Source organism: Diadema antillarum, unplaced genomic scaffold (assembly GCF_040938485.1).
Source record: "Diadema antillarum isolate AM-2024a unplaced genomic scaffold, OU_Dant_1.0 seq00001311_RagTag, whole genome shotgun sequence".
NCBI classification, from domain to species: Eukaryota; Metazoa; Echinodermata; class Echinoidea; order Diadematoida; family Diadematidae; genus Diadema; species Diadema antillarum.
In genome coordinates this window covers 529,891-553,742 of record NW_027272084.1, presented here as the reverse complement: position 1 = coordinate 553,742, position 23,852 = coordinate 529,891, and the positions used below count along the sequence as shown (strand labels likewise).

The 23,852-nt window shown below is 39.1% G+C and overlaps 1 protein-coding gene across 1 annotated transcript in view; it reads right to left on the bottom strand.

Annotated features, from left to right (window-relative positions):
* Positions 1–23,852, bottom strand: part of LOC139708138 (ADAM 17-like protease) — a 51,213-nt gene that overhangs the window by 9,746 nt on the left and 17,615 nt on the right. The window contains exons 6-13 of the mRNA XM_071620115.1: positions 14,180–14,304; positions 13,510–13,637; positions 12,720–12,806; positions 9,481–9,576; positions 7,470–7,605; positions 6,684–6,791; positions 4,532–4,662; positions 2,618–2,687 (exon numbers count right to left, since the gene is read on the bottom strand). Coding sequence (XP_071476216.1) covers positions 2,618–2,687; positions 4,532–4,662; positions 6,684–6,791; positions 7,470–7,605; positions 9,481–9,576; positions 12,720–12,806; positions 13,510–13,637; positions 14,180–14,304 — 881 coding nt within the window. The remainder of the gene's footprint in view (positions 1–2,617; positions 2,688–4,531; positions 4,663–6,683; positions 6,792–7,469; positions 7,606–9,480; positions 9,577–12,719; positions 12,807–13,509; positions 13,638–14,179; positions 14,305–23,852) is intronic.

Genomic DNA, 23,852 nt, shown 5'->3' with positions numbered 1-23,852 from the left:
TAAATTGATAAAAGTGCTTCCTTCATCTTTACTTAAATTCATTTACACAGCATTTCCTTATAATTAACCTTTGCAATTTTTCACTCATTAGGTGATACGCTATCAGCGTATCACCTATTGTGATTGTCAAAATCTCTCTTTATTTTTTTTTTATTCTTCTTTCTTTCTGGACAATTTTGTGTCGTCAATATCTCAACAATGACATTACGGAATGACATGAAATTTTCAGTCAACATGTCTCATAACAATATCTAGCCACAATAAGGTTTTCAGGACAGTAACATATCTATGACGTCATCTAGGCGCCATTTTGTGATTTTCGGACCTTGTCACATGATCGATCATAACTTCATAACTAGATGTCATTTCTGCATCATTTTCGGTGGACATGAAGTTCAGGTCACGCTCTATCTTACTTTTTAACGCTAGTTACCCAGGTCTTCATTACGCGCGCGTATGCGCACGTCAAAATTTTAAAAGGCTCAAAACGACTTCCCAATGGGAAATCTCGAAGTTTCAGACAATTTTAAGCGTTTCAAACATTTTCTCGCGTGCGCATCCGTCCGCGCAATTTCGCGCGCAGAGGGCGTAACCAACATGAAAATGCAATTTTTTGACTGATTTGGATTCCCGATACTTTGAGTAACAATATCCATTGATTTCCGATCGATTTTGACCTATAACAAAGGAATACACTGGCGTCAAAGTTGAAATTCTGCGCGCGCGTCTTTCTGCAAATATAGTGAAAAAACATGTCTTTGTTTATTTCGCCACAGCTCTTTAAATCGTCCGTTGACCCTATATTTCTATTGCATATTACAAAAGCATATGAATTGTAAATAACATTCCAAGTATCAATATTGCCAGGAAAACTCGATGACGTCATCATATCGTCATTTTAAATAAAAAAAGTGGAATTGATTTTTTTGAGGTACTGTTTCTGACATTCATTTGCTCGTATCTCTGTTGTTTAAGCTCAATATTATCCCAAATTCGTATATTTTGTACTTTGAACATTTGCCTTTCAAGTCCATGTCATGGTTTTGAAATTTGATGACGTCATCATACTGGAAATTGTGATTAAAAGTAAAGATGCAAAATCGGACAAGTTTACGTGTTATGTCTATGGGAGGTGATTTTTTTTAAAACCATCCATTGACTTGACAACGTTTAAGCACCTTTATCTCAGCTGATTTTGCTTCATTTCCTCTGAAATTTAAGTAGGTTGTAGCTGAGACAATAAGCTGCAGTAATCATGCATTTTGTTCTTTGAAATCTCCTCATGAGGTTGACAATTTCGCAGTTTAAAAATGAAAATGAGAATGGAATGTGGACGAATCGATTCCTGATTCATCTTTCACATACATAAGTTTACGTTCCTCATATTTTCTCGTCGAGACGTATGGCCGAGTGGTTAAAGGCGCCGTCTCAGAGACGTGAGGTTGCACTCGTGCGGGTTCGAACCCCACAAGATCACGAAACAAAATACCTAGCTATGTTACTTTTTTTTTCTTCAACGGTGTATTACACATTCGTCCACATAGAAATTATGTTCGTATATAAACGCACCTATACACACACACACACACACACACACACACACACACACAATATCCCTCTGTTTTGTGTTGGAGACCACATTGCTTCGACTGCTGCAAAATGTTGCATCCTGACTCTGTCAAACCGATCATAGTATGTAATGGCGACAACGGAGGTATTGTACTTTGAGCAATTGTCTTTCAAGTCCATGTCATTGTTTTGTACTTTGATGATGTCATCACACTGAAAATTGTGATTAAAGGCAAGGTATCAAAATCAGCCGATTATAGGTTTTATGTCTGCGGGACATATTTTTCCGAAATTGCCAGAAATGGCACAGCGACATCAGTCGTTACAAGGCCGCATTTCCGTCTAGCAATGCAATACATGTTCACGCGGCCACGATTGTTGAGTGGGCATTGACTTTTTCCCCCTGTAATATCTATACATTTTTTTTTTTTTTTTTTGCCTTACCGTTTCCGTGGATGTCCCGTGGCCGAGTGGTTAGAGAAACCGTTTGCATGCACGCTCAATATAACTTCAAGGTGCCTATATCACATTCTTTTCTTTGTCAATCACAGATGACCGACATCTGATGACCCCAGGCGTATCACCTAACTCGTCAGTGTGACGAGTTTCATGTCTCGTTCATTCTTTCATCTACTAATTCCAAATATCACAATCGATTTTGAGGTGATACTACCTCATCTGAAGGCCACAAAACTGTCTCTGTCTTATGACAAATACTAGGACAGGGCAGGAGTGGCACTAATTTGAAGTGGAAGCACAATCACGTATCCTTATTACATCAATCTGTTACAATACCTGACATTTGCAAGATATTTGCCCTTTGTCGGAAAACACAAAACAAAACAAAGCCAAAATTTTACACCAACCTCGGCTTGTGAGGGCAGTTTGGTATGTAAGGGGCCCTATGATTTAATGAACCTGTCACTGTGCACTCACAAGCAGGCAAAAAGAATGGGGATTATTTCCATCTTTATGTTACGATCATGGAAAATATTTGACACACTAATTGATGAAACAAGCAACTTTACTCTATCACTTAATCACTTACCTGTGAAGCATCGGGCTGACTTTGCCCTTAAGACCGGCAGGATAAGACGTTTACTGCACAAGGAAAATTTCTGTGGAGGGAAAAAGATAATCATTATGTAATGGCCATGCACCAGCTCACTCAAACAAGCACAAGAGACCTGGGCGTCTCACACTCAACTGAGCGTTGCAAGTTCACCTTCCATGCATCCTTGCAGAACATAAGAACAAACACGTAGCAAACAGGAAGGCACAGCTTTAACCTTATGCGTGCCACATCTAGTAACTGTCCATAGATCTGTGTGTGTGTGATTTGTGCACATGACTCATTGGCACAGAAACGGTTAACAGCCTCCAGGGGGGAAAGGTTTCCATTTGTGTATTCCATCACACTGGCAAAAATACACGTAAATGCCAAGCATGAGGATAATTTAGCCACTTGCAAAGAGAAGATCACAATGTAAAGCCCAGTCCCCAATTTCAGCCCCGGCCCCAGCGGGGCCACCTCTAGATCAGCCATAAATAACCTTTAAAGTACATTCACTAATGTGATTTACTCAGAGTCTTTCCAATTTCGTAGAAGTCTGTTTGTTTCTTTGTTTTTAGAGATTCTCTAAGCTAAGGATTCTGAAATCCCCCTGGGCAGTCTCAAGGGTAGTTCTTGTGTGAAGATTCTGTCTGCTAAATTTGGTGATAACTTTAACCGTGTGTTTTCAAGAAGAAGATGATAATGTGAACAAACTTGAAACCACAGTCACCAATGTACTTTCTCATCCCACTAACTGGGCTCGACCACTTTTGGTGCTAGAGAAGAAGATTCCTAATGATTCTTTTTTTTTGGGGGGGGGGGGGGGGGGGGGGGGGCAAGGGGGCATGGTATCCATTTGAACAAATGTGACCCGCTACAACAAAAGGATCCGAAAGTCGGGGGAGGACAATTTTCTGAAAATGGCATGGCATTATTCCCCTACTCTTCTCCTTTGGTTTCATATATAGCACAACTCATAAAGTTATTCGGTTGCGCAGATACCGATGATTTTAGTAGCGCATGAAAAGTGGTTGAGGAAATCAGAGTTTCGAGAAAAATGCCTTCATCCTTCCGACGCTATCATGATCAAGGGTAGGCGAGACAGTTTACACCGCTTGACAATAGAAGGTATGTTTCTAGCGACCTCCGCGATGTTCATTCAAGCTTAGCGCCAGCGGTCTCCGCACGACCAATCAATGATCAGGATGCCACGCACTGTCCAATAAGAGCACTCCCTCGTTGCTAGGGGCGGAGTCTAGCTGCGGCGCTTAATCCAAATCTTCGGACACGTTTCTCTTACGTTGAATTCGGAAAATCATGGCCCAGAAAAATGCTGATTTTTTGCTTTTCCTTTGATCATTTAGCTTCGAAATTTCGGTAGATGATAGACAAAACATTAGACTACAAAATCAAGCCCAAAACAGAAATCCGGTTGTTTTGACCAATTTTGATGATGTGACTTCAAACTCGATTTTCTCGGCTCAGCCGTCAGCGACTTTAGGATCCTTTTGTTGGAGCGGGTCACAAATTGAGATCCCATCCCCCTAGGATGCTACACTGTACCTAGCCAAATGTGGTGAAATCTTTCATGGGGTTTTCAAGGAGAAGATGTAAATATTTTCCTCAGTCTGGATTTTGATTGCTGGATTGTCGTACACCATTGCTCTACATCTGTATGTTTGAGCACATGAATGAGGGACATTATCGAAAAACAGTGCTCGACTACAAATGAGGCTACCCTGGGTGAAGATATTCAAGAAATGATGAGTTAGACTTTACTTGGAATATTTTGTACAGTGTATGAGCACATCACTCTTCAGACTGTTCTCCTTGTATGTGGGGAGAAAATTTTTTAATTCATTAGCAGAATTCATTCTGTGGAGATGAAGGTACAGTGATTGTCCTTACTTTATTGTTGGGCTGGGCTCCCGTCACAGATGCGGGGTACATGAGGTAGTTTCCTCCTTGATCGTTGCCAGGGGAACACTCGTCACCCTCGTTTCCGGGGTCATGCTCACTCCCAAAGTTGTGTCCGAGCTCTATATATAGGATGAAATAAGAGCACGTAAGATTGTAACTACATGTATTGTAATGCACCATCATCCACTGAAAGTGATTCCAGGGCCTTAAAGGTGCATGGTCCCGGTAGTGTAGAGGGCGCTGTTGATGATACTGCCGATCACCGTGAGCATTGATACGAAGATTACCCAAGTTGAGCTGTCATCAAGAGTGAAGTGCGTAGGTGCTGCTAAGTAACGTTGCCTTCGTTGTCTTCTCTGCGCATCGCGCAGTCTGTAGTAATGCCAGGGTGCGTGCATAAGTGCTTGTTATTATGACATCACAAAAGACGTTAGCTAAAGCTGTCATCTCCCTCACCCGAATCATGAGCCGAACTGTGATTGGACCACTGACTACAGTGAATTGGACTTCTTCGGACTCGGGGAAGTGGGCCTAAGCGTAAGCGCCACAGAGGAGTCGATAGCATACTCTCTATAGGAAACTTGCGCCGTACACCTGCGTACGCATTTGACTAAAACACCGGGACCATGCACCACATTTATTTCCTGTCCATTAATGAGTGTGAAAACTCTGTGCATTTCTGACTCATTGGAACAGAAACAGTTAATACCAGTCGATCCCACTGGGAATGATGATGATGCATTGATGCCATAGACTTGACACAGAGACACAACCCTTGTCATTGGGTGCACCGAACCCACCCAGTGTTCGAAAGTGGTACAACTGCTTTAGTTACCCACAATAACAGCAAATGTGTAGCTGACAAGACGCCAATATATAAGCACTGAAAAGTACCACTCTTCATTCAACCCACAATAGCCTGATGTATTGATAGCATGTGTATACTCATGTCAATCTCAGAAATACATACATAGCACTATCTGACTATTATCCCCCATTTTTCTTTTTTTTGGGGGGGAGGGGAGGCAAAGGATTAAAAAAAAAAAAAAAACACTATATATGTGAAACCGCATCACAAACCAACAAAAAGTTGGCAGACATGGATTTTTAGTTAAGAGCAGGTTCTCAAAGAGCAGACTTTAAGCTCTAAAATGATGTATAACTCAATTCAAATGGCCTCTCAACCTATCTATAAAATATTGAAAAGAAAGCACACATTCTGGAAAAAGTGTGAACTGAGAAAAGAGGCTCTGAAGTACAGGGACTATTCAAGCGCTTAATCTTTACCAAGCCATGCTAGCTGTGCAATGAATGGGACAAAAAACAGGATGTAACCACTGGAGCAACAATGAAGGGATTATCAGATTAAGCTGAAATCGAGCACACATTCCTCACACATTCTGTCTACGATTAATGCCAACTCTCAAAGCAGCAGCATCATCCTTTCTACAGTTATTAGCATTGAAAGTGAAGGGTGTGTACAGGGTTTTAAAATGGAAAGGGAACTCTATAAGATACACCTAATCACACTATTCTATCAACAACAAAAAAAAGTGCTGGAGAAAAACTGCTACTAACACAATCTCCTGTTCTTTGTACAATCCAAAACTTTGGCATAATGTAGCAGAAGACCTGCTCTTTCAGAAAATATGAGAAACTCAAAATTGGCTATGTTGACCCATTTCACCCATTTTGAGTCCTCACACAAAATCAGTGTGTGTGACTTTTTGTTGGTTTTGTGATGCATGGTCACATTAGGTCAACATGAATCCACCTGAACATGATATTTATATATTACATGTAGTTGCTTTTTAGGATGAGCACAAATTAGCACTTTCTACATCATCACACTGACACCATTGCCACTGTAACATACTGTTACAGGCAGAGTCTGCTTACATTTGTTTGGAATTTTATTAATTATGAAAACATGTCGGATGTAAACATGAAAGCAAGACTAATCATATGAAAGGGGATCTCAAGTATCTGACAGCAACTGCCTTCTATATAAACTAGCAAATTTATGAGTTTTAAACATTGAGTGGACTGCTTATGTGACATGACAGAAGATCCAGAATGGTAGCCATTGACCTTTAACCTTGATGGTTTGCTATTATGTAGATATATCAAGTGACCTCACCATGTGCAGTGACAAGATCTGCCTCCTCTGTGAGAACACGGCGCCCCCAGTTGATGGTGGTCGTCAGGCCGGTATTGAGGTACTGCTTGCCGTTGCTTGAATAGTACACTGATGCAAAGGAAGGGAAGAAACAAAATAATTGGTATCAGGTGGAAAGTGATTTCAGGACAGTGGTTCAAGTGCATAGAAAGCCAAAGAAAGTTTGTGCAGCCACATTTTAATAGGCAAAATAATGCACTGGTATCTTTGTACTTTGAGGATAGATAGACAGAGGCAGGGGGAGAGAGACATTCTTGGAAATTGGAAGAAATTATCCAGTGAACAACCAACAGTGAATGCGCTGTAATAAATAGAAGCTTCGGAAACCACCTATGCTAATAAATATACTGACAAAACATTAGTTATATAATGTTTGAGATACAGATACATCAAAGCATTTAACCTCTTACATTTGGGGGATAATGATTGTTTTATGGCAATAATCATATCTTGGAAGCTGCAGAAATTTTATTGCAATCATCATTATTGTGTTTCTGTATGCGAACCCCCTCAAACATGTTGAGGACGGACTGATTTTGATAACAAGCATTTCCTATAGACACCTGGCCGAGTATTCTCGGGACTTGTCTTCAATGGGTTCAGCATGCATTTGTGCCATAATCTTGTAATGGTTTGCATTATATCATGTGCCATTGTGCTTCCCATCGTTTAAAAAAAAAAAAAATATTATAAATAGAATCATACATATTCTGAGGAGGTTCAGTGTACAACATATAAATTAGATACCTGATGTGCAAATGCCGCCAACAGCATTGTTCCTTGGGGTACCAATGTAGGCCAGGCCCAGGACTCCATTTGAGAAGTCTTGGTAGGTAAATAGATGGGCCAGGCAGTACTTGCTGTGGTCCTCTTTACTGTACACCTGCCCAGTGGCAATTGAGAAAACATAAAGGTTTGGATGGTAAAGGGAGAGATAGATAAATAGGTAGGAAGGAAGATAGATAGATAGATAGATAGATAGGTAGATAGATAAATAGATAGATAGATAGACAGATAGATAGATAGATAGATAGACAGACAGATAGATAGAGAGACAGAAAGATAGGTGTAGATAGATAGATAGACAGATAGATAGATAGGTAGATAGATAGATAGATAGATAGACAAATAGATAGATAGATGGATAGATAGATAGATAGATAGACAGATAGATAGGTAGACAGATAGACAGATAGATAGATAGGTAGGTAGATAGATAGATAGACAGATAGACAGATAGATAGATAGATAGATAGATAGATAGATAGATAGATAGATGTAGATAGACAGATGGATGGATGGATGGATAGATAGACAATCAGACTCATTCAAATCACATGAGAATAGCTGATACCTGCTGCTGACTACTGCCAGTCAACTGGCATGAATTACAAGGAGATTGTATCACTCTCAAGTTCTTAAGGGCGTGTGTTTTATGTGGGATAGACACATTGAGAGAGTTTGCATCCTCCTCTTCATCACAAAATGAAGAGAAATCTCTCACAAGCATGAGCTGTTGTTCTCTAATATGTGGGACTTCCATTTAATGTATTATCAAACGGATAGTGTTTTGCCCCATACTATCAACAGGGATCAGCATGACCACACATACCATGCAACAGAGGGATAAAGAAAAGGGAAAGAGTGAAATACTTATTTCACTCTTTTCCTATTCTTTATCCCTCTGTTGTTCCTATCTTGTTTGATGTTGCCTCCCTATTCATCCTTATCCTTCACAGGTTGCCCCCATGATCCTTGGGATCATCACTGACCCTCCTCTGCCTTTTGTCTGTCCACCCTCCTGCTTTAATCCCCCTCCCTTTACCAGTTGGGCTCCTTGCCCATGACTTCCAACCCTTCCCTTTTGTTTTCTTTGTTCTATGTCCTTAGCTCTCCCCTGACTGTGCTTGTTGTGTGTAGTCCTATATCTAAATGTGATTGCTTTCCCTGCATGTTTGTCATTTTGCCTCTGACGAAGATTCTGCTAGGATTGAAAGTTTAGACCCCTTTTGACTCAAAGTATAATTCTGGTGACACAAACTAATCTTACGAAAAAAAATTTAGGAATTTAATGCTACATTGTGCAAATTCCCAATCATTTCACAAACGGGAAGTACAAGTCTTCGGACTTTTCACCTGTCTGTGTGTTTTTGATGGCAATACACCTGATCAATTTCAATTTCAATTTCAATCGTTTCATACAAAGTTAGAATGAAATTACATCAAACAAAAGTTACAAAAATATGAACAATGACATAAAACACAAGTGTGTGGGAGTGGTACAATTATTTTTTAGCCACAAGAAAGGTAGTTGGTGGTTTGATAAGCATGATTAGGGTCTCAAGTCAATTCTCGCTTTCGCCAATGTGCAGAAAACTTCTGTGCACGCTGAAGAGCCCTGTCACAGATGCACTGTGGGATTCCTCGGTGCCATTGTCCCTTCCGGTTGTCTCGCGTGCGTCGCAGTTCCCATACGATTCAATGGAGTTATTTGTCTGCTTTTACCTTGTTACTCCTTTTTTCTTGACTATAATTCAGCTTTGAAAGAGTTGGAAGTTTCTAAATTTTACTGATTTGTGGTCACTAGAGTCACGGTTCACTACTGCAAGGCTTCAATGTGCTGGTCACATGATGTAAAGCGAAGAAATCTTCCAACAAACAATACCCCTGGATAAAGACAGAACGTGACCTGAGTGCATATATGCAGACAAAACCGGGGCAAGTTTGTCCAATCTGCTTGGAGGGGGAAAGACGTTACCTCCAGGAGTTCTTGTACCCCCCACGGATCTTCCTCCGTCCTCAGAACGTTGTAGTTCTTGTCCGAGGATGGAGACGCATGCTCATGGACGGTGATCTGGAGGAGCGAAAGGAAGACAACATCACTGTCGAGATGCCGTTCTCATCACCTCGAAATAACAAATCTCTCTTCATTCATCAAATTGGCAATTCAACAGATTGCTTTTATTTCATATTGCCAACCAGCATGGGTGTCCGATAAAACACAAATATCAATGCTTGTAAACATCACTGCTTTAATACATGGCCCTCTAATACCACGTGCCTGTTGTATGACTTTGGCATTTATGGGGTGACTTTGGTATTACATTCTACCGGATACTGGGTTGTCTACCTTTGCACAAAATAATATCAAGCTTTTTGGTGATTAACCTATTGTGTGTTAACTAATCTATCAAGTTACAAACTAGACTACAAAGTACAGGGGGCACTCAAAGGGATAAAAGGAGGTAGAAAGATTTGCAATGTCCAAACAACACAGTCGGCACCTGCTCATAGCTGATTTGTTATTGACATGGTACCACTTTGTGCTCTCCCCAGCACATTTTGTGGAAATTATTTTTGCATCCTGCTGGGAATGTGTTTGCTTGGACTCGAGTGGCTATCATGAACATTTGTGACCCTGCATCACAAAACCATCAAAAAGTTGCCAGACATGATTTCCAGGTCAGGGCAGATTCTGAAAGAGCATGCTCTGATCTTTAAAATGGTGTATAACTCAATACAAATGTACTTTCCTATCAACTTATCTACATAATGGAATAAAGGACACACTCTAGAAAAGTGTGTACTTAGGAAATAGGCTTTGAAGTTTAGGGTCTATTCAAGTGATTTGAATACACTGTAATCTCACCAAGCTGTGTACTAAATGGGACAAAAAACAGGATGTCAAACTCAATAGAAGCCACAGTGAAGGGATTATCAGATTGAGCTGAAATTTCGTGTACTCCATTAGGACTTTCTATTCATGACTTATACTAACTTTGATGTTTTGTAGGGTCTATTAAAGTGCTTAATCTTGCCAAGCTACACTCTGTGTAGTGAATGAGACAAAAAGCAGGACATAAAACTCAATAGCAACCACAGTGAATGAATTACCAGATGAGCTGAAATCTTGTGCACTCCATTAGGACATTCTATTCATGACTAATACTAACTATGATGTTTCTCAGGTCTATCAAAGTGCTTAATCTCACTAAGCTGAACTGTGTAATGAAAGGGACAAAAACAGGATGTAAAACTCAATAGCAACTGTAGTGAATGAATTATTAGATTGAGCTGAAATTTTGTGCACTCCATTAGAACATTCTATTCATGACTAACACAAACTTTCAAAGCAGAACCATCATCTTTTCAAAAAGAAAAAATTTAAAAGTGAAGAGTGTGTAATGTTTTTTTTTGTTTTTTTGATAGAAAAGATGCCTTTATTAAAGACAGAGCTAATAACAGTATTCTACCAAATAAAAAAGTGCAAAAAATGCACATTTTGCTATTGTTTCCATGATCCCACACTTTGGAATTACTGTAAAGTTCCGTGTATAAGACGCACTATTTTTTCATCGGAAAACATTGAAAATCGGGGGTGCGTCGTATACACGGGTACAGTCGAATCACGGAAAAAAATCTGTCATGTACACCCAATTTAAAAGGCCAATTTGGGGCCATGTATTCCCATCGACGTTTGGAAGGTAAGCAATCACTAAAACTTGGGGATAAATGAGCGATCTTTCAATCTGGACACACACAAAAGCTGCAAATACGAGATAAACTTACATCGGCCTTGTGCAGTAACGATGTATCAATCTGGCCATAGACAACAGCTGTAACACTCGTAACAGCACTGCTGTATGCTACCGATGTCAGTCTACCAAGCTACTAACAGCCAACCTAGTAGCTGGAATACGCGATGTACAGGTATCATTACTAAATTACCGATACCGTAAAACTTATCAATGTACTAGTATCAATATGGCCATAGACAAAAGCTGTAAAATACGGAGTAGGACCGACACTATGTCACCGTAAATATGAACGATCGATGTGTGAAGCATGCATGCATATCCATGTCATTCGTTTGCTCTTCATTTCACGAGGCCAGCTAGCATAGCTACACTGTAGCTAGCTAGCTACTGCAGCTAGCAAGCCTTGCAAAGGCAGCAGCTGCAGAGAGGCTCTTGCTTATCAAATGCAAGTTTGGACTCGCGTGCACACAGCGATCGGATCGGAGCACGCTTACCCGTTGCGCGCTGTGTGTGCAAGTCCATTGCTCTCTGTGTGCGTTTGCTGAAATTATAGCGAGCTGCCTTTTGCAAAAGGCTAGCACTGTGCATACAAGCATGGTACAAGAGACACACATGTTACTGGTAATCCCCCCGGGCGAAACAACAGTGAGTGTAATTACCGTACGCACCGTAAGTCTCGCTGTATTCCCTCTGCTACACTTGTTGATGTTTTACTTATTTTTCGTAATGAACCTTCCAGTCTGACATGCGTCAATATGCGAGACACCTTCTGCTATGTATGACAGCAAAGATCGTACTGTACACTCATGCATGACACATGTACCACGATTGAAAGGCGAAACAATAGCAAGTGAGTACCGAGACAAGTCTCGCATTTTGCGTCTCCCATATTTTGCCGATGTCCGATGAATACCGTTAAAAGAAAGTATAAAAGGAAACGAAAAATAGAGCAAATACATGCTGCATTCTAGGGAAATTTTGAGCTGAAATAATAAGTATGACACATGCAATATTTGCGTGGAAATTTTCATGTGTTTTTTTTTTTTTTAATTTTAGGTCCGAAAGTAGGGGTGCGTCTTATACACGGGTGCGTCTTATACACGGAACTTTACGGTATGTAAGATTGCTCAATAAGAAAACTTAAAAATTGAAGATTGACCAGGTTGACCCGTTCTACTGTAAAATCTGGTCTACATAAAGTCAGGGCATGCAACTTTTTGTTGGTTTTGTGATGCATGGTCACATCTGTAATATTTCTAATCATGATAATGAGGTGCAATGCACATTTCTCTAGTATCATGTCAAAATGGGCACGGCTTGGCTTGGAGTAAATTTAGCCCTAAGAATTTCATTTGATGATGGCTGGGGTAGGTACAAAAAATGAGATTACATGTCCTTTTCAAAAACGGGGAAGATTAAATATCAACATACAACTGCACAGCTCTTGTGTAAAGCATACCTCTTTGATTTCAAACTGGAACCCAGAGTATCCAGGCTCCCATTCGGTATGCTTGTAAAGCTCATCTACTCGGTCAATCAAGCTGATCTGAAACACAGAATGGACAATAAGAGATAGATACACTGTAAGATACAGAATGGACATTAAGAGATAGCTAAGACACACAGATCTTGCTGCTGGTCATTTCTATGTTTGGTATCCATAAAAAATGTGCCTAGCAGTACTCAAAGTGAATGCAAAGTGTCATAGGATGGGGGGGGGGGGGGTTCGTTGATATGTTTGTTTCTTCATTGGGTCATTTAGTTACACCTCGTGAGTCCAGGCTTGGTATCAATTGTACAGTTAATGCTTTGCAATTTCTCTTCACCTGATACTGTTGTTTCTTAAAAGCCATAAAAATCACTGGATTGGTCAAGATATGACAAGAACATGGGACAGGAATGAATGCATATTTGTTTCCTCTAATTTGTCTGGATTTAAATACTTTTCTACCTATCATCTTGTAGAGTAACAAAGCATATATGGCTATCATCTACTGTATCTACAGTAGTCTGTGGACTAAAGAGGAACATTTTTGGTGTAAAATCTTTCCTGCAAATGACATGTTTAATAGTCCAATCTGGGGAAAAAACAGTATTTTTCATGAAATCTGCAACACATTTGACACAAAACAAACAAACAAAACACAGTACATACCTTGCAATACTACCAAAAAAAAAAAAGAAAAAAGAAAAGAAGAAGAAGAAACAACTGGAATCTCTGACAAAGCAATAAGTGGTATCCCCCTCACCAGGTAGTTGATGGTCTTCTGCATGTTACTCTGCCCCATGGCCTGGTAGAACCTGAAGTCTGCAGTGAGCAAGAGTGGGCAGCGATGGTAGCGAGGTGGCGCCCTCTTTTGGCGGGAGTGAGATGTATCTGGAAGCAGTCACAGGATAGTATGCAAAGAGACACCACATAGTCAGTACAGCTGAATATGAGCTATCTTGTGTTGTTGGGGTTTTCTACTTTCTCTCTCTCTGTATCTTTTTACCTTCCTGGTTTGTTTTTTTCTCTCTTTCTCCCTCTCGCTCTTCTGACTTGTTGTATCATCGTACATGTACTGCACATCATCCTAATATTTCACTGATCATCCAAACTGTTGAATTTTTGCTTTTTACTTCAAGAGGTTGTCCAGGGTTATCCTGTATCACCCTGAGCTTTTTTTTTTTTTTTTTGACAATAAGCATGTGCCACAACACAAGAAATGTGAGAAAACACAACCAAAGATGCAGTACAGAGCACTCCCACTATAATGAACACAGTTAAAATGAAATTCCAGTTACAACGAAGTACAAATTCAGGCCGAAACATTATCCACTCTATGTATTTCTATTGTTTATTTGTTTGGTTATAACGAAATTTTGATATAACGAAAGGAAATTGCCGGTCCTGAGGACTTCGTTATAAGAGGAGTCCACTGTAGCAAACAACTTGGGAGGACTTACTGCTTTTGTGCACATATCTTTGACCGCTGAGCTGTTCTGGTGTCTTCTCGTACTTGAGACCTTTTGGCAAGTGATGGTCATGGGGGCAATACACAGAGCTGTGGTGGGCAAAGGAGACAAACAATAGCAAAGGGCATCAAATGAACATTACCTTCAATGTCCAGCTTAAAGTGAATGCCAGCTTCAATGGGCGAGTTCATGTTTGTGAGTATGTGTGGTTGTGTGTGTTAGTGTGTGTGTGTTGGTGTGTGCGTTAGTGTGTGTGTGTGGGGGGGGGGGGGGGGGGGGGGGGGGTGGTGGGGGAAGGCCTGAGGGGGATATTGGCCCTGTAACTCTTAATGTGCCAGGCCCAAAATCCCTAACGTGCCAGAGGTTTTCACCTAACGCCAGAACGTTTCGAAACTGGACTGACAGTGAAATTTAAAACCGCCATATCTCTGAAACTATTGACTGTTTTGAATTGAGTTCTACACAGCATATATCAAGAAATGTTTGTTCTTTCGTGTCATGCAGTCAGTTTGCCACAATATCTATCTGAACCTGAAATATTGCAGAAATAATTGATACATCAAAAAAATAATCAGAAATTTTTATGTAGTATGGAAAAAAAAAAGAGTCAGTCGTGTTTTTTCTTCAATAGAACGCTCCCTTGACTCTGTGAGGAAGTTTTAGAGCAAGATCTCCTCTTTCAAATGATAAGAAAATTGCCTTCTAGAATTGTATGATTCCAAAGATACTAGCACTTCATTTTGTCTTAGCAATTTCTCTTTCTGCCTCAGTAATTCATTCCCAAATCTGAGTCCTTTAGTCCCAGATCCTGTATTTGAAACTAAAGTAATTGTCCAGGGCCCTTCAAGAGTGTCTTTTGTCAACTTGAGATGGAAGAACCTACTAATCCTCTTTTTGTCTAAGCGGACCACGGGCGGGTGGGGGGGGGGGGGGGGGAGGGGTACTCTATTGAAATCGGCAGGCCTTTGTCTGCACGCAATTCCTGTTCAAATTCCTGTCCAAGCGGAACAATGCGAGTGGAATCGCATAGACAATACACGCAGATTCAATAGCATACACACGCGTGGTTTACCAATGAGACTTTTGATCCATACACATCGTGCAGACGGTGCGCTCGCTGCGGATTTTCCCGACGCGAAAAAAATGGTTTATTGTCACCTCGTCTACAGCCACTTTGTCTATTTTCCTATTGGTCTACTGGCATATCGTCTATTACCGATTAGTCTAATACCCATTTGGTCTACATCTCGTTTTGTCCAGTACCCATATTGTCTAATAGCCACTTTGCCCACTACCCGTATTGTCTAATACCCAACTCGTCTAAGGAGCATTTCGTCTACAAATCAATTGATCTAATAGCCAAATCGTCTACACTCACAATGTCTATTTGCCATGTCGTCTAATATTTATTTTGTCTACTACTAGTTAGTCTACTCCCACCTCGTCTACAAGTCATTCAGTCTACATTCACTTTGTCTAGTTATCATATCGTCCAACCCTAGTTTGTCCATACCCAATATGGTCTATACCCATCTGGTCTACTCCTAACTCGTCTACTCCCAATTGGTCTACTGCCAACTGGTCTACTCCCAACTGGTCTACTTCCAACTGGTCTACTCCCAATTGGTCTACTCCCAACTCGTCTACTCCCAATTGGTCTACTCCCAATTGGTCTACTCCCAATTGGTCTACTCCCAACTGGTCTACTCCCAATTGGTCTACTCTCTACTTGTCTACTCCCAACTGGTCTACTCCCAATTGGTCTACTCCCAACTCGTCTACTCCCAACTCGTCTCCTCCCAATTGGTCTACTCCCAGCAACTCGTCTACTCCCAATTGGTGTACTCCCAACTGCATGATATAGTTTTACTCTCAACAATTTACCCAAACTGATCATTTCCATCTGGTCATGCTTATAATGAATATACCACTTTGTCTAGTGTCCAGTCCGTCTCACTGTCATGAACTATTCATATTAAACCTGCCCTTGATTAGCACAAAAATCAATATTACTATTAGACTATTCTAGTTGTTAATTATTCCGCACATGCTGAATATAAAGACATACTAATCAATGGTGAGACATGACTATCCAGTCTACATTCTGGCCGTAAAATAACTAAATAATGATAAACTAGCTCTGTTACAATCCTCCATCACAAACGAATTGTCAGTCATACGTAACAGAATTACATTTCGACCGACCACCCCAGTCCACCCGTACCTCCATGTAGTTTGCAGGCACAAACCCTTGTTGGTCGTAGAGGAGTCTGCGCCAAGACTACTATATGCACCACTTCGGCACTGTCCCATAGGCCCTGTGTTGTAGCTTCTCCCAACAGCCTTTGAGTCCAGAAACACCTTTTCATGTTTATTAGGCAGAGCTTCATTCTGAGAGGATTGTCATGGTAACCGTGATTGACATGTCCTATGGGGGCCTGTCTGGCTAACCCCCACTGAGATAAAGGTCAACCTGAGTAGAAAGCCAGATGGTGGTTTGAACTGTTATGTAACACCTCGGAATGTACTTTCTAGAGCAAGAAATGCTCCATTCTGTCTGCAATGAGAGACCTCCTTGCATGAGGAACCAAGGAACTATCCCAGCCATTCCCTTTCTGTTTATTCGTTTTCTTCTTTTCTCTCTTTTCAAGCTCTCACTAGATCTTTTTTCTTTCTGTCCGTCTGTCTACTCTTCATAATTACTGAATCATGTCAAGACCAACATGATTTTTCCCTCTATTTTCACCTTTCTCTCAATAAATCTCTTTATGAAAGAAATACTACAAAAGGCCTAAATCATTCTCTGTTTTTGTACATTGAAAATTCACTCCCCATTTGCATTAATAGCTGAACAAGTTTGTAGGTTTTTGTTGTGTTTTTTTTTTATATCAGTCTACCTTACATGTATAGTTTTCTTGGCCTCTGGCCGACATACTTATTTAATGTGTCATATAACTCCTTCTTTCATATTTCTATAATATTTCATGAAGGGCTATACAAGATTGTACAAAACTACTGATATGTCTATACGAGCCTAACCTTTATCTGTTAAAGAAAAAAAAAGATAATAGCTATAATAAGCTTTTACATTGTATGTGACATTCTGATTTAATTGTGAATGCGAGTTTACATATATATAAAAACCCAAGTTAATTCACCTATTTATGCATGGTGCCTGCTTATCATGCATTTTATCAAATTCGCCTTCTTGGAAGTTTGAGATAAATCTACTAAGGCTTATTCATCTACAGTAATAGATTACTATACTTAATGATTTGGTGACTTTTCCCTTCAGGCCTACGTAATGTCTTGTCGTGCTATTGCTAATGCGTTGTACATGTACCAAAGCAAAATCTCAACGAAATAGTTTGCCAATAGGCCCATAGGAGCTGAGATATAAGATTAGCTATAACCTGGATCAATCCATTCAAGTAAAAATCTGACACCAATGTCAAATTTATAATTGTCATGCATTCAAACTGTTTTAGCTGAATTAGTCAATGTAGACGTTCATGTATCTTACGAATAATGTGGATAACATTATAGAGCCTAGTAACAAAGTTATGAATTTTTGAAGTTATAACTTGCTCTTTATCTAACTTTCCTCAAACGGTCACTGATGTGTTTATTGTTCTAATAATGTTGCTGAATTCTCTCAATCCACATGTATTTCAAAGTGAACTTGACTTTTACGATATCATCAAAATATTTTTTGCGATTGTTTGATATTTCAATTAAACAGTTTTATGTTGTCATAAAGCCATGACCCTGATAACTGTAGTATTATATATGTTGTAATGCTTTTGGCTAATTTGGGGAGTAACAGAAAAGAGAGTAGATATGTTTTGATGATATCGTAAAAGTAAGTACTGCGCAAGTTCACATTGAAATCATGTGGATTGAGAGAATTCAGCAACATTATTAGAACATATCAGTGACAGTTTGAGCAAAATTAGAAAAAGAAAAAGTTATGAATTTTTGAAGTTTCTATAGCCAGGTCAAAATATCAAGGTCCCACACATAATGTGGCCCGGGTGGGCTACATTGCCAAGGAATATACGCCCATTTTTTTTTAAACAGAGAACATTACAGTTTAAAGAACAATAGCCTACCAACATTTCTTTCAAAAACAACAACAGAAGTTCATTGAAATGTAAACAAACAAGCAAAAATGTGTTGCTCAGAAAATAATAAGAATGTACCACAGAGGACTGGCAGCAACGATACATGCAATACAGACTAGAACTATCACTAAATGTGATTAATACCCCATGGACCTCAAACTGAGGGAGTTAGGTCAATACACAATGCTTCTGTATGCTTTTTATCAGAAATAAAAAAGTTGCTACCATGGCAATGCGTTATTTAACATTGACAAAGATGTGTTTTTCAATATGCATATCTAAAATCTATAATGGTTTACCAAAATGTGCTAAATCTACAGCTATAACAACATTCTCAAAACTGAGGAAAATAGCGTAAGCAATGTTTTTGTTTGATTGATTTTTATTCAAAAAGTTAATTATTTCTGTGGCAAATACTGTCTGTCCCTGACGAAAGAAGTGAATATTTTTAAATGAAAAATGCCGTTACAATGGCAACACGGATTTTCCATACTCCAAAGATTGAATTTAAGTATCAACATGCTATACAGTGGTCACATGTACCGAATATCCAATCAAATGTTCAAAGACTGAGGGAGTAAGCTCTAATATATATATATATATATATATACAAATATATATATATATATATATGTGTGTGTGTGTGTTGATAAGGTAGTACACGTGTTGGCAAGATAAAAAGAAAAGTAACAAAGCTGCAACAAAGTTCATGCTGTATTCACCAACGGTTTATTTCTTCAACAGTATCAACACTTGAGAAAGGGCGGCGAGACGCTCGAAAATTTGTGTGAAGAAATAAACCGTTGGTGAATACAGCATGAACTTTGTTGCAGCTTTGTTACTTTTCTTTGTATATATATATATATAATTATATATAATTATAATATAGAAAAAGGATGTTGCCATGGGATCCCATTGTTTGATATTGATGAAAGAAATACTTTGAGCAATTGAATTTGTATTGGTATTATGTGTCAAATCTCAAGTCAAATCCTACAAACTTCTGGGTTTAGCTATTAAAAATCAACTAACAATTTGTATGATGTTTAATTTAAAAAAAATGCTGTTATCACGTCAATACATTGACCAGCAATGACAAGAGATGAAGTTTGCATGTCTTCACTTTACAGTAGCGGCCACATATATGCGACATTTCAATTCTAATGCTCAATAAGTGAGGGAGTTAGATCAATCCACATAATTCTGTAATTGTAAGATAATACTCATGTCATGGCAACAGACAGACTGAAAACCACACACACACACGCACACACACACACACACACACACAACTGTCTTGCTAAAATGAAAGTGATCATTATAGTCTCTCAACTTGCAAATCAATTGTTCAAAAAGTGAGCAGTTTGTTCCACAAAATTTTGTATGTTTTTTTAATGAAAATGCTGCTACCATGGCAAACACTGTTGACAATGACAAAAGCTAAAATTCTACAATGGCGGCCTCAATGTCATGTGCCAAATTTCAAGTCTAATGCTCAAAAATCGAGGGAGATACAAAGTGTAGGTCAGTTCATGTGATTTTGTATTTATCCATAAAAATATTGTTTAATGGAAAGAGGCATATTGAAAATTCTATATGTATCATATCTAAGTGTTGTCAAAAGTCGATTAGACATCACGATCCGGATACATGGAACACTCTTCCTGAAGAGTTGAAACAGTGTGCCTCCTTGTTTTCATTCAAAGCAAACTTAAAGAAGCATATTTTATCACAGTATACTTCAAATACGAATTAAGCCCGAATAATTTATATGACTTATGTTGGTCTCCCGATAGTAGCAACATCGTAAGTCATTCCCTCTTCCAGCAAACCAATTTTATCATTCCAAATCCCAGCCTATCTGCCCCTGTGCACTCTCAAGCACTCGCACGCACATTCACCACCTTCACACATCAGAGTTTATTTTCCCCTGCTATCCTCGCAGCAGAATTTGTATTGTTTACCAATTTACCTACCTACCTTTTCCTCGGGCCGGCCATCTTTTCAAGCAATGCTTACAATGGCGGCCCTCTCCATTATCATTTCCTAAATATAATATTGTTATTGTAATCCCAGCTGCATAGACATGCATACTGTAATATCATTAATTTCCTTTTATATCATTGTTTATGCAAGTCAAACGACTCTGTTTCAAATATACTTTGTATATTTCCCATGTTCACGATTATTCAGTTTATGTGTATTGATTTGCAGAAAATAAAGTATCTATCAAACAAACAAAACAAATAACATTAGGCCAACTATAGAGTGGTCATAATTCCCAAATTGCAACTCAAATCCAAAAATACAACTGAGCAAAAAGTTTGATCCACAAAATTGTAAATGATTCAAAAAAATATGAATGATGTTGTAAATCATGGCAAAACATTGGACGACAGTGACAAATATTACGTTGTTGCCAACATACTGCAGGTTCATTTCCAAAAAGCACTTAATTAGATTATTACAGCTATGACACAGTAGATTCAACTCATTTTGAGTGAACACATAACAACTAAGTATTAGCTCTTTCAGTGTTTTGCAATTAATAAAGATGGAAAAAAATTGATGGCAACCAGCAAATGATTTTAACTAGTATAGAATAGAGAATTGCAATCAATTGCAAGTTATGATCAACTGCAGCATCCAGGAGATTTTACATTGATATCTATCAGTATCACAAGTTAAAAAGATGTATGGATACATACATTCACTCTGGAAATGTATTGTTTTATCAGACCAATGAATAGGGAGGAATTTACAGTGAATTTGAAACACTGTCGGAACTTACTAGGAGAGAGATCAAACTAGGGAGAGAAGTTATACAGAAGACCATCTCTGACTCCACTTATTAAAAATTCCTCCTGGAAGTAGAAAACCTCTTAGAAGTACAATGTTTTTCTGGGTCTGGTTCCTGCATAGGCACAAGAACTGTTCTTTGCTTTTCAGCATTGATTTTCTCAAAATTAAGGTTTCATTCAGAACCTACACATAATGAAATTCAAGGGTATCAATTTTAGATTGTCATATACACTAGGTTGGTATACACTTACAATGAACCTAGGTTTGTGTTAGGGCCCATGAGTACACAGTATACCAGCGAGAAAAAGAAAACAAGTAGGTGTTAAAGGATGGTAATTTTGGTTGAGATGATGATTCAGCTTTTGACATTTTGCAAGATAGAAACTACTCGAGATATTATTATCAAACAGAAGTTAAAATTCTATTTGATGAAAGTCGGATTTGGAAATATCCAAAAACAAAGTAAAGCAAGGTGGTCCATATAAAAGAAATTTCCCACATTTCATCAGGACCACTCTGTTTCGGGATATCTCGACCATCTCAAATTTGATTTTCGTCTCTTAGAATAATATGTATGCTCTTTTGATAAGGGGAATCTCATGAATTGTTGCAAAAAGTTATAACATGCCTTGAAATCTTGTTCAGAACAGTAAATAATGCCCCCAAAATATCTCATTACATTTTAGTCATTTCATGGTTTACACGTGAATGAATCCACATATATCTGCATAATATGTTACTCCATGGTTTACAGAAGAGCCAATACGGACTACTGTGCAGAGTAGGAAGAAAAGGTCACCTGATACACCCCTTGGAATTTGGTGCACTGGTATAAGGGTTGTCTGACCAGGGAGGTCACCTCCCTGGTCTGACCAGTGTTGTTTTTATTTCACCCATGGACTGGTGATATCTGCCTAATCTGCCTTTCTAATTATCCAGTTACTGGGTGCTGCCAGACAAGTCCCAAGAGATGGTGATGGACATTGGAAAGCAACCAATCACATGGGTGGAGTTTGATTTTCACCGTGAGAAACTGATTTTAGAAGTCTGTACAAACCCTTGTTGGGAGAGGCTGCAGTGCAGTGGTACGTGTATAATTAGTCTTGGCACATGCAGACTCCTATTACGACCAACAAGGGTTTGTGCCTGCAAACTAACCTCCATGCGCATGCATGCATGCATGCAGCGATCTTGGCGGGATGCGATTTTTTTTTTTTGAAATTGCCAATTGTGTCACTTGAGCAAAGACTATCAGTGTGCTGGCTGGTTTTTGTACGCATGCGCGTGGACTTCGTTAGGTTCCTCGCGAAACGTGTATTGAGTACATTGCAGGCTAGTAAATTATTCATCTCAGTAGTAGCTATATATTGTACATGAATCATATTTTTGTGCATATGTTTCAACCTTTTTTGTGCATTTAACCGTTTACATACATCAGTACGTGGCAGACAGAATAAAGAATACTGATAATGTACTTCTAAAGTGTTCATTTTCATTTTTACCATACTTATGATTGTGTATCAAAGTTGAATGGATGGAGTGTTGGAGTTTGGACATATAAATGCTGCATGATTGCTTCTGATATGAATTACACATCCACCACAAAAATAACACAGCAAGTTTTTCACACTGTGACATTATCTTTTTTTCCTAAAAAATTGTCAAAATTAGAACATAAAAATTTAAACCAAATCAGGGGGCACCAAGAGTGTTCAACCTATTTCACTGGGAAAAAAGAAACTGGATGAAGTAGACTTAAATAACAAAAAAAAACTATAACTAGTAGTAGACCAGTTGGGAGTAGACTAGTTGGTAGTAGACGAGTTGGCAGTAGACGAGTTGGGTGTAGACGAGTTGGGTGTAGACTAGTTGGGAGTAGACGAGTTGGGAGTAGACCAATTGGGAGTAGACGAGTTGGGAGTAGACCAATTGGGAGTAGACGAGTTGGGTGTAGACGAGTTGGGAGTAGACCAATTGGGAGTAGACGAGTTGGGAGTAGACTGACTGGTTATTAGACTAATTGACTATTAGACAAGGTGGTTGTAGACTAATTGGCTATTAGACAAAATGAACTGTAGACTATTTTATTCATAGACCTAATGATTAATAGACGAAATGGTCAATAGACATAATGGGTGTTAGACGAAATGTGACTTAGACAAATTGGACTATAGATAAAATGGCTAGTAGACGAAATGACAATTAGACTAATTGGCATATAGACAAAATGGTTGGTAGACGAGTTGGTAGTAGACGAAGTGGGTTTAGACGAGATGGCATTGGACTAGGTGGACAGTGGACAGGGTGGGTGTAGACGAGGTGCCAATTTACCAAAAAAATACATCTAGCTGGTTTACCAATGAGACATTTGATCCATACACATCGCGCAGACGGTGCGCTCGCTGCAGATTTTCCCAACGCGAAAAAAATACATCTACCATGGCACGTTAAGAGTTAATGTGCATTTGAACTGCCTTCCGTCCATGTATGGTGTTCTGGTGTGTTTCTTTGGGTTCATTCCTGTATCACTCTACAAGGTATAGTGCAATAACCAATGATACGTTGTATATTGTGTAAAATTCAAGTTGCTTCAAATGACTAACCCTTCTAGTGCCAGGGACTTTGGCCAGTGTATACAAAGCCATTATCATGGGGTTTTATGTGGCACTCAAGGCACACAAAGGATTAAACATATGCTAGCAAGTGTGAAA